The sequence below is a fragment of the Nycticebus coucang genome, chromosome 9 (assembly GCF_027406575.1).
Source record: "Nycticebus coucang isolate mNycCou1 chromosome 9, mNycCou1.pri, whole genome shotgun sequence".
NCBI classification, from domain to species: domain Eukaryota; kingdom Metazoa; phylum Chordata; class Mammalia; order Primates; family Lorisidae; genus Nycticebus; species Nycticebus coucang.
In genome coordinates this window covers 129,794,943-129,806,582 of record NC_069788.1, presented here as the reverse complement: position 1 = coordinate 129,806,582, position 11,640 = coordinate 129,794,943, and the positions used below count along the sequence as shown (strand labels likewise).

At 34.5% G+C, this 11,640-nt stretch overlaps 1 protein-coding gene across 1 annotated transcript in view; it reads right to left on the bottom strand.

Annotated features, from left to right (window-relative positions):
• Positions 1-336: 336 nt before the first annotated feature.
• Positions 337-11,640, bottom strand: part of PPM1A (protein phosphatase, Mg2+/Mn2+ dependent 1A) — a 48,468-nt gene continuing 37,164 nt past the window's right edge. Inside the window, exons 4-6 of the mRNA XM_053602145.1 lie at positions 10,048-10,156; positions 8,353-8,410; positions 337-7,143 (exon numbers count right to left, since the gene is read on the bottom strand). Of these exons, the coding sequence (XP_053458120.1) occupies positions 7,114-7,143; positions 8,353-8,410; positions 10,048-10,156 (197 nt within the window). The 3' untranslated portion in view covers positions 337-7,113. The remainder of the gene's footprint in view (positions 7,144-8,352; positions 8,411-10,047; positions 10,157-11,640) is intronic.

Below are 11,640 nucleotides of genomic sequence, written 5' to 3'. Positions count from 1 at the left end.
AGCTCTTCAAGGGAGTAAGAAATATGCCATCTATTAGAAGACAAATATGAAATGTTCTTGCCAAAAAGAAACAACGCTGGCTTATTTCTGGAATGTTTTCATGGCAATAACCACCAGTCTAAGCATTTTTGCTTTCAGTCCTAAAATTAGGAAAGGAAAAGTCTGATTCAAATTGTAACCATCAGATTTATCTACTTAAGAAAATTAACCAAGTTCAGTTGAAAAGAATATGCTCTCCAAGTATCCCAATAGCTGATTTCAAAACTTCCAGGCTTCTTGGCAGAACAAAAATACTGCTTCCAGTATCAAACAATCATAAATACACATACATTATACAATTGCCTGTTTATTTAGTGACACCAGTTTTGCAAACTAGAAATTATTTCTACTTTTCAAATACAATCTCCAACCATTGACAGGCTGAATGCAATTTCTCCAATGGACTTGAAAACAAAAAGTACATTCTTAAAGTCAAAACTGAGTTCACATATTTTCTTTGGACCAGGAAATGATACATAATACAAAATACACACTTATGGAATTTCTTTAAAAGTTTGGATCACATAAACTACAAACTGGTTGAGTTAATATGGAGAATTTTGTTACACATTGTGTTTAAGAAAAATATTTCTGCAATTGTGTTAGTTTGACATTTATAGTTTTTTAAAAAAGGAATCTATAATGCAACATGCTTTTAACACGTACATGTCTCTCCACTCATTTCATTGATACAAATTCAGTGAAATAAATCATTTCAAAGGTGAAATCAATTAGTATTGGGGCATATCACTACAAACAAGGTATTTTCCTGCACATAAGTTATTTTCAGTCAACAGCTAACAAGGTAAAACAATAGTTTCTATGTTCCAAAATTCTCACAAATGGGAATTAAGTTGTAATTGAACATGAATTTTGGCAACACTTTTTCATTATATTTGTACTTTAGTAGAAAGATCATTAACCTTGCACACTGATGGCTGTCCACCTGAGATTCTGTTTTAATATTCTGTATTAGTAAACACCTAATTCTTTAGAATCTGAAATGAATTAAACATACAGCGAAGTCTTATTACCGGGAAGCTCCAGATGCTAAAACCCGAGCGAGCTCTGACAGTTAAACGTGTTAACACAGCGTATGTGCACACGGAGGTGAGATGCGTTCTGGACACGTTCAATTTCTGTTTTACTTTCTTTTCTGCAGAATTTTAAAAGTGGCAAATCTTAGAGAAAGACGTTACCCTCCAAAACTAGTCTGGATACCATGTTTCTTTTTACCTTTAATCACTCATTTCCCCTCAATTTAGTATTTTTTAAAAGTATATTTTAATATATCAGATTCTGGGCAGGCCCCCATCCACCTCCTCTATCTTTTAAAGAGTGAACTATTCCTTAAGATAAACTCAAGTTATTACTTTGCAATCTACATATGGGCTTTGCACAAAAGATGATGCCCCATTATACTTCAGAATGGGACCTTAACCAAGGGGTCAATGAACCACTGCAATATTATACATTTTGGGGAGTTATGTATATTAGATGCATTTTCTTGGGTAAGGGAGTCCCCAGGCTTCATCAGTCTCAAAGGACCAGTGACTCCAAAAGGATAAGGAACTTTGCTAAAATGATTCTCTGCCACTTATTGCACCTAATCAGGATCTAACCAGCTCTGCTCTGCAGCTGCCCAGTCTCACGCAAATCTAGATTTATTTAGATAGTAACACACACACCACATAAAGCTAAGTGGCCTTTCACTGGATCAGGAGGACTGTGAAAAAGGTAACAAACAAACAAACAAAAAAAATGCCAAATTTCCTAAACATTTAGTTTAATGAGAAAGCCATTAATAGAAAACTGAGTTTTAGAGCAATGAAAAGAAATGATAGGTTCAGATCTGTATCGGAGAAACAGCACACTTATTTTTTCTCAGTTGTTTCTATTTCGAATAATCAGTAAGTTTTATCATTATCTTCCTTGCTAGAAAAACCAAGTTATCTGAAGCAGCAAAAGTTGATTCTTGCTGGTTTATGTGACACAAGTTTAAAAAAAATGTACAGCCAGGTCCAAGGAAGACTTTGCTATGGCTTTTAAGGATGAAGAGTAGCCCTCCCCTGCCTGTCTCACTGCCATTTCCCCATTCTTCCATCTCCCAAGACTTCGTATTTTCAGCCCAGTTTAACACAGTATTAACAGTATTAATTGGCCTTGATGAGGTAATGCACTAAACTTCCTTGCTCAAGAAAATGGAATTGGCCTGTTTCAGTCTGAAAAAAGACACTATAATGAAGTAGAGGAAATGAGAGCAACATTTCACGTAGAATAAGGAAAAAAAAAGTCACTTTGTTGCTATATGAACTTAATCTTTCTCCCTTTGTAAAAGTGTAAGCTGTTAACTGCAATTTCAATACCATCTGGGTTTCCCTCATTGGCACTCCTACCTGATGGTGATATAAATAGGAAAATAATGACAGCAGAGGCCACTCAGAATAAAAAACAGGTAAAAGGGAAAGAATCTGTGTTGAGGTGAACAAAAGTGGAACATGTTCATTTGATAATGAAGTAGAACAATGTCTCTCATTTCTGTAGCACATTCTAAGTATCAGTAATAATGAACATTGAACTAAGACTTATAATTTCAATCAACAAGACAATATAGTATTATACATTTCGAAAATGTATTCTTAAATATTTCAAGCATTTTCCAAAGTAACATACAATTTAAAACAAATACAAACCAAACACATGGCACATTATTGAAGGGAATATGTTAAAATTAGGCTTCTAACATTTTAAGACTTCCTAATGCCTAAAAGGAAAACTAGAAGATTAGACACTCAAAAATGGTCACCTGTCTGTAAGTAAAAGTATACTAAACTTTATGCAAAGGAAAACCTCAAATGAGAAACACTTTTATACACTGGAGTATTATCTTTTCTGATACCCTGGCCTAATATAATACTGTACAAAATAGCAAAGTATGAGCCAAAAGTATACACCACAAGATTAAAAATTAAAACACACAAAAAAGCAGTAACTAATTTCATCAGTTCTTCCAGAAATTACAAGTTGAATTCTCAAATGTATTTGTCCAATAAAAATGGGCAGTGAAATTATTTTAAAATATTAAAACACATAATAATCATTTGGCTAAAATTTCATACGACAATGGCAGTGTGTTATAAAGAACAGAGTTTTACTTAAATAAAATAAATTTAGCTGTTTATATTTTTAAATAACATAAGCTCAACCCCACCTGCCTTCCATGGTCGGAGAATCTAGGAAATCCATTCCCTATTTCTCTGATCACTGCTGTCAGCAGGAAGAGTAAAGGCCGTCAGTTACAGGCAATCAAGCATAATGAACGGACTTAAGCCTCATCAGTACAATTTTATTCTTATGCTGAGCAAAATTTTCTATTGATTGATATTTTTAAGTCTGGAGAGAAGAAAATAAACAGAAGAAAAAATTTCAAGTGAATAAAGTACAAACAGGCTAATGAGAGTAGGGGCCTGCTTTATTTAGGCAAGTACCTGGCAGATAATAGGTAGACAATAACTATTTTTTAAAATGAATAATCCAGTCACAACATTAACATAACTAGATTATAAATTCAGCCCTAATGTAAACTCCTTGAAGACAAGAACCTATTCGTCTCTTTATAGTCCCAAGGTGCTTAGGCTAGAAGTGTTTTCCAGATAACACTCAAAACTTTTTATGGAAAAGCTGAGTTATTAGCTGGATTAACACACAGTCAAAAGGATGATCACTCAGAGTACTGCTATAATTCATATATTTGAATTATGTAATTTATTCCTTAATTCAAAAAATTTTTTTCTTTTCTTGATACAGTGTCTCACTTTGTTGTTGTGGGTAGAGTGCCATGGCATCATAGCTCACAGCAACCTCACACTCCTGGGCTGAAGTGATCCTCCTGCCTCAGCCTCCTGAGTAGCTGGGACTATAGGTGCCCACCACAATGTCCAGCTAGTATTTTCTATTTTTAGTAGAAACAGGGTCTCACTCTTGCTCAGGCTGGTCTTGAGCTCCTGAGCTCAGGCAATCCACCACCCGCCTTGGCCTCCCAGAGTGCTAGGATTATAGGTGTGAGCCCTCAAGCCCAGCCTCATTCAAATATCTTCAAGTTATGTAAAAATTAAGTGGCCACAGCAGTTGCATAGTATTCTTGAAGTTAATCCACTACAATTAAAGATACATCTGAGATACTTATAAAGCCAAGTATCACTCATGTTTTAAAGATAGTGTCGATACTTAGAACTCCTTCTGTCATCTTTAAGAATATATTTCTCAAGAAAGTTGAAATTAGGAGATCCTGTCTCATTAAAATGGTAAGAGATCAGTGAGATCAATGAAATTTTTTAATGTTAGAGTAAAGAGCCTGCTATATAAAACTGAATTTCCTACTAAAAACAGCAAATAAGACATTTAAATGAAAGTATAATCTGAACACTCTATCACTGTAACACAAGAACTTTCTTCTTCCAAAGAACACAGAACACATCAAACATTTTTGAGGCATTGCCCTGAGATGCTAATTTGCACAAAAAAGGGGGGTGAGGGGTTAAGAATTTAAGTGGTACAAAAATTAAGTGCACAAGAGAGGTGCAAAAGTGCCTTTAAAAAGTGATTGGTTCCCCTCCCCCACCACTGCCCCCAGGAATCAGGAACACACACCTGCTGTTACAACGCATACGTCTTTCCTGTATTTTTATAACGAAGAATTATATTTATTATGGATGTCAGTGCCGACTATGTGGAAAAGATTTAGTCTTCGTAAATCATACTTAAATACAGTTTTCTCTCAATTTTAAGCATAATTTTATCAGAGAAATATTTTAATTTTTTTTTGTTTAATGACTCACATTTAAAAAGGCTCTAAATATGCTGTTACGGATTGAAATACAGCTTTCCAATATGAATTCTACTTGTGACTTAAGTTTTGCATCTCAAAAGATTATACAGTCTAGTTTGAGGTTTTGAAATTTCTGGAACTAAAAACTTCAGGCTACTTAAAAAATTAAGGAACTGGCTTATACCAATAGGGATTTAGCTTTCAGTACTAGTATGTCTAGTAACCAATCTAGCACTGGTATTCATTAAATGCACATTTAGATGCTTGCAAAGCCATAACTTAGAACATTATCATATGTTGCACTCTACCACAGATTTAGACATTAAGCATTTATTGTAAGCATGGAATTGCTTCTGTAATTCCAATTGATAGGAATTTCTAAATATAAATAGTACTTCAGTTTTTCTTCATTCATGCTGGATTAAGATATAAATTAAATACAATTAAATTACATTTAATCACCTCACAAATAAGAGGGATAATGAAAAGATTTTGCTGGTATGTAACTACTTAAATCTGAGACATTTCACATTACTTTTCCCACTACTTCCCTAACTTTACATTAGTTTTAAGGCTATATATATACAAATATGTATATTTCCAAGATAGGGAAAAAACAAATAGAACAAAATGGCTTATACTAGCTTTTATACACAAAGTTTTCATTTTGTATTCAATGTTGTATTTTAGTCTTACATTTTAGTAGTTTTCTAGTGGGGACTCTGCCTACGGAATGATTAAAATTACACGGTGATAAATACAATATTCAACTTAAAGAGACAAAAATACAGAAGGGCACAGAACAGTAGTCTTTTCAATGTGACAGATTTGAAAACTTACTTTCACATGCTTACTCAGAGAAATTTAAGCCTAAAGTAAATTAGGTTATTTTTATATCTACAATTCCATAAGCTTTGAAAGTTATTTTTAAAGGCCAACAGCTAAACATTATCAACATGCTATATTTCAAATCACAAATATGTCTTAACCACTTGAATTCTACATGTGTCAATTAAAAATCAAAGGCACACACACACACACACACACACACACACACACACACACACCCCTACCACAGAGTGTTAGATTGCCAAACTTTGACAATTATTTTAATTGAACAGTAGACAAATTCAAGCTGATGCACATCTTAATGAAAAATAAGCAGCCCAAAAGAAACCTATTTGAAAAACAGATTAAGGAACAACAGAAACTTAAATCTTTTAGTCTTTCTAATGTAAGGGAAACAGTTCCATCTATGCCTTGAGTAACAGAGTTGACCAATTAAAAGAGACTAACATCTTTCCCCTAAGAGAAACATCTCATTTACAATGGCATGGTGTTTTAAAAGGCCGGGGTAAAAGAGGAATTACACATACATGATTAAATTTCTTGTTTGTTAAATCAAGCTTTATTGAAAAATGTAATTCAGAATATCTTACTAGGAACAGCAGCAGGCCCAGCCAATCATGATAGCAAAAATGTGGCAGTCTCCTTTGATAGGTAGGAAGCTACTGCTTATCAATTAGTAATTAAATGTAAGGACTTGTAAAAGAGGTGCAAAGAATCAAGGCATTTTTTTGCCCAAGATTGATATTCTTATGAATATACCGTATTACCTGCAAATACCCATGGCAACAAGGAGAGAACATCCTGACAGTTAGACGGAGGGACCAGCTTTGCCAACAATGCCAATCCCCTACCAGAACATTAGGGTAGCTTTCAGTAACTCCTTGGATGTTCAGTTTTGTAAGATTTTGAAATTATTCTCCATAATCACGTGCACGTTTGAACATCTAACTGCTTGCTGCTGCTCTCCCTGTCCCAACCCCACGTCCAAACACAACATGACTTGAAAGGGCTACGTATCTGTTGCATCACACAACAAGCCAAACATTTCTTGTAACTTTGATAGTGATTTAAAGCAGTTCATAATTAAATATGAGCATTTTGTACAAGGACAATTACACTTTACAAAAAAACAAAATCATACAACAAAAATTGCTGGAGTCTGATTTACAACATGAATTATGGTTTGAAATCACGTTTACATAAATCTCAAATTTACAAAAAAAAAAAAAAATTCGGTTCTGGGCTAGCTGTTGTACTGCTGAAGTTCCCTGGTGTCATCACTCTCACCCACGTCAGGTCCCCTTCCTGAAAGCTGAGGATGGATGTTAAAGGTCAACCAAGTTGAGTTGTCCTCTCCTTTGGAGGTGAAGGTAAACTTCTTGGCTAGATGAGCAGTTTTACCACATATCATCAGTTGATGTAGAGTCCTTACAAAAGACAAACAAAACAAGGAACTAAATTAAAGTTTAGAGATGCCAAAATATACTACCTTTCTGGATAATGCAAAAAGATAAGGTTTTGTAAAGTTGACTTTTAGAAGGTCAATGCTTTTAAAAAGTATATAAGCATGTATGAGTGTATATGAAATAGCAATATTTAATCTGTTTAAAGAATTAACATAGGCTGGGCGCCCATACCTTAACGGTTAGGGTGCTGGCCACATGCACCAGGGCTGGTGGGTTTGAACCTGCCTGGGTCTACTAAAACAAACAAACAAAAAAATGCCGGCATTGTGGTGGGTGCCATTAGTCCCAGCTACTATGGAGGCTGAGGCAAGAGAATCACTTGAGCCCAAGAGTTTGAGGGTGCTGTGAGCTATGATGCCACAGCACTCTACCAAGAGCAACAAAGTGAGACTCTGTCTCAATTAAAAAAAAAAAAAAAAGAATTAACACATTGTTTTGTTTTTGGAAAATGTATTGCTAAATCAATACATCTAGTAAAAGGAATTTTCTTTTTGATAAAACATAATCTAGTTTTAGAACACCATGTTTATATAAACTTTTATGGTACCAGAAAAGATTAGGTAATATGAGATTTGAGGAAGCTTCATACTACAATACATAAAATATTTCAGAGCAGTGCCCAAATGATTTTAAGTTACCACTTTTCCATAAACACCACATACAGAACTGCAATAGAAAATTTAATTGGAAAATATGGCATTCTAATGTCTATTTATATAAACCTAATCCTTGATGTTAATATTTGAATGAAGTATATTTAGTTCAGGATGCTTGACAATGGTATTTCCAACCACAAAAACTATTTATTAGAGACGGCCGTTCTGATGTTCTATAGTTACAGCTGATCACAAAACTCAGAATAATTCAAGATTCTGAGTAGAGATACTATCCCCAACTTAAAAAAAAATAATTAGTGGAGGGAAAGCTTCTGAAGTTGATGGACTATAGTGATAATTCAGAAGGACTTTACCCATTTTTGAGAGAGGTGGCCACTCACCATGATTATGTCCTCAATCACTAGAATTGGGGTGCAGGCAGAGATCAGAGCAATCAATCAGGGGTGTATGGAAAAGAATGGGTACAGTGAACAGCTCTGAAAAAAACAGGTAGGAAGGGTACGCGTTTAGAGCGGAGGGAAGGGGAAGCAGAGGGAGCGAAAATGCTACTCACCGTGTCGTCATTTTTGTAAGGATTCAGTCTATTGTAAACGGCTTCAATTACATTCCGCCTAAATTTAAGAAAGGCAAAAAATTAATTCTTCAGAAGGCACAACATTGCTTAGTGACTCACTGCCAGGTGTTCATTAAAGTTTCAAAAACTATCTTACACTCAGACATTATTTTAGTTCTATTTCTTGCTGTCAATAAGTAAGCCCAATATAAAGATATTCGGGTCCCAATGTTAAAGTAAAGGTAAATTTACTCTAGAATGTTAAGATTTCATCAACCCAGATAACAGAAAGCTAAAAATCATGGTTTTAAAAAAAGGCCAGTATATATTGTTTACTTCTATTTAAACTGCATTCACTGGTTATGAGTCAGCAATAGCTATGCTGTTTTTAAGATATAATACTAATACATATTAGTAGCTAAAAGTTGCATCTTAATTTTGAAGAAGTAACTTCAATATCTTTGTAGTAAAATAATTCAGATATATTTCAGGTTTCTGCTTTTCTTTTTTTTTTTAGAGAGTGAGTTTCACTTTGTTGCCCTCAGTAGAGTGCCATAGTGTCCCAGCTCACAGAAACCTCCAACCCCTGGGCATAGGCAATTCTCTTGCCTCAGCCTCCCAAATAGCTGGGACTACAGATGCCTGCCACAACGCCCGGCTATTTTTTATTGCAGTTTGGCTGGGGCCAGGTTCAAACCTGCCACCCTCAGCATAAGGCACCGGCACCCTACCCACTGAGCCATAGGCGCCACCCAAGTTTCTGCTTTTCTCAATCCTCCCTGACCTCCCACAGTCTCAGAGTTAGTTTTTGAGTAGTATTTCATTAAAAAACCTAGAGTGGTATTTATAAGGTATCTGTACTTGCCAAATGGATTTGAAGAAGTTTTATCAACATTTTCCTTGAAAGTCACGTAGGAATAAAAGTTTCCCAAAGATAAAAGCTTGAAAAGGAACTTTTAATAAACACTGTTTAGTGAAACAATTACAAACAACATGGCTGTATTTGCAAAACAGTGGAGAATCAAGGAAGTCATTTACTAATACATCCTTGTAGGTCAATTATATGAATATTTGAAGTAAAAACATCTTAAGCCTTGAATGACAAAATTCCCTGAATTCTCTAGTTTAGGGATGTAAGCTTAATATTTAAAACAAATCAGCCCAGGGCTATGAATGTAAGTGGAAATGGAAAAAGAAAAGACATGTATCCTCCTGTAACTTTTGTGACACCAAAAACCAACCAGCAATCAATAACTAAAAATGCTGGGAAATCACATATAGGAACATTTCCCAGATGAAAGAAGAGAATCACTGGGGTTTTATGTTTTCCAGAATTGGACAAAATCAAATTATAATGTTACTAGTGACACTTAAAATCTTGCAGTTCTGTGTAATTCAGTTTAAAGTATTTCACTATAGTATTTCATGCCTGCTCTAGGAGGAAATCAGTGTCGCCCAAGCTTGCACTAATGACAGCCCTCAATATAATTAAGTTAAAACAATGACATTCTGATGTCTCTTCTGAATAAGCATCAGACATCCTAATACTAAAAAACACTGAAGTCGCAGGTTAAATATTTTTATAACACAGGTAAGTACATAATTTTAGAAATTAGGTAAACACACATTTGGTTAACAGACACCTAATTTTCATAGACTGACATAAAAGGTAAGAACGTGCAGAACGTAACTTACTTGCTTGCCAGTTCGCCCCCTGGTGGGAGGCTGGGGATGTTCTCGCTGGCTAACGTGCGCATCACATGGACTAAGTCCGGGACGCCTTCCCCCTGCTTCTTTATGATTTCTGGGAATCAGAAGTACTTTTTTTGTAAGTGTTATCAAATTTAATTAAAAAGAAAACCGAAACAAAGATAACTTAGGTTTTTAAAGATGACATTTAACACATCTGAGATTTTCTAAAGTGGTATCTTAAAAAAAAAATCAGGTTGACCATTCAAAATTGATGATGAAGGGCTGCAGAAAATGACATAAAAGATTAACTTCAGAGAATGAAAACAATGACGATAAAAATGGGGAAAGAAAAAGTATTTCATGTTAAACCAATGTATTATATAATAAGGCATATGTGTGTACAAGTGAAAACATCCCTTCTTAAGATGTCAACTGGTTATTCCTGAGATCACTCCTTTCTTTAGACTACGGACATATTTCCTGAACTTTGCCCTATAAAATACATTGGACAGATTTGAACAACAAAAAAATGTTTCAAAATTTGGAAAAGAATAACCCTTAAGTATAGGGGAATGTATCGATTATCCAGTAACCCAAATTATTTTTATGTATACATTTGTATCTGCAAGATGATACTTAAGCAGTGTGTACAGTTAGGTTATACACTTGAACATCACCCTCGGCTTAACGTTTCTCTAAAGTATTTTTAAACAATATATTGTATGGATATACCATTTCCTTCTTTGATTACTTGAACAAAGCCTTGACAAAAGGTCTAAACTTCATTACAAAAATTCTAAAAGAGAAAGATGTGATAAACCATACAAATGCATTTAAAATAACTTCAAAACATCCAGTTGTCAGATGGGGATAGCGATAGAATCTGCAGTCGGGTCATGCAGATGCACACTGCTATTTATATCACGGAGTATAAAAAATCATGAACGAAGAAACTTACAAAGAATTCAAACTATCCACTTTAAGTAAAAGAAGCTTTCACTTGGAATTTTAGCACACTTAACTGTATGTGCAAAGTCAAGCCAAAACTATTTGTAAGTTATACGTTCAAGTTTTGTTCAGTTTTTATTTTTCAATGTTTATAGCAAGAAATGGTATTTTGTTTGTTATCTGAGGCAAGAAATTATCATTACACCTCTCGGTTTTTAAATACCTTTGAAAATAACACTGCATATAAAGATCTTTCATCCTTTGATCAAGCCTCAAATTATTAAGACAGACATGGCTACCCATAATATTCTTTCTATGGTTTGAATTGTCCTCTTTAGAATAAAGGCCAAATTTTACCATCTCTTATGTTTTGCCTTCTTTAAAAAACCAGTCTTAAATCTGAACAAAAAGCAAAGATCTCAGATTTGGTTTGTCAAGTTCTTTTATTGTGTAATCTTTAACATCTAGTATATTTATTCTACATGGTTCTAAATGCTGGAAATCTACTGTACAAAAATAAAGGGATTTGATGTTTACCTAAACTACACAACATCACAATCTAAAACTGTAACACTCTCAACATACAATCTCTGCTAAGCCAATACAAATAGTGGATAGAGAACTAGATACAACAGAAATGAACACTGA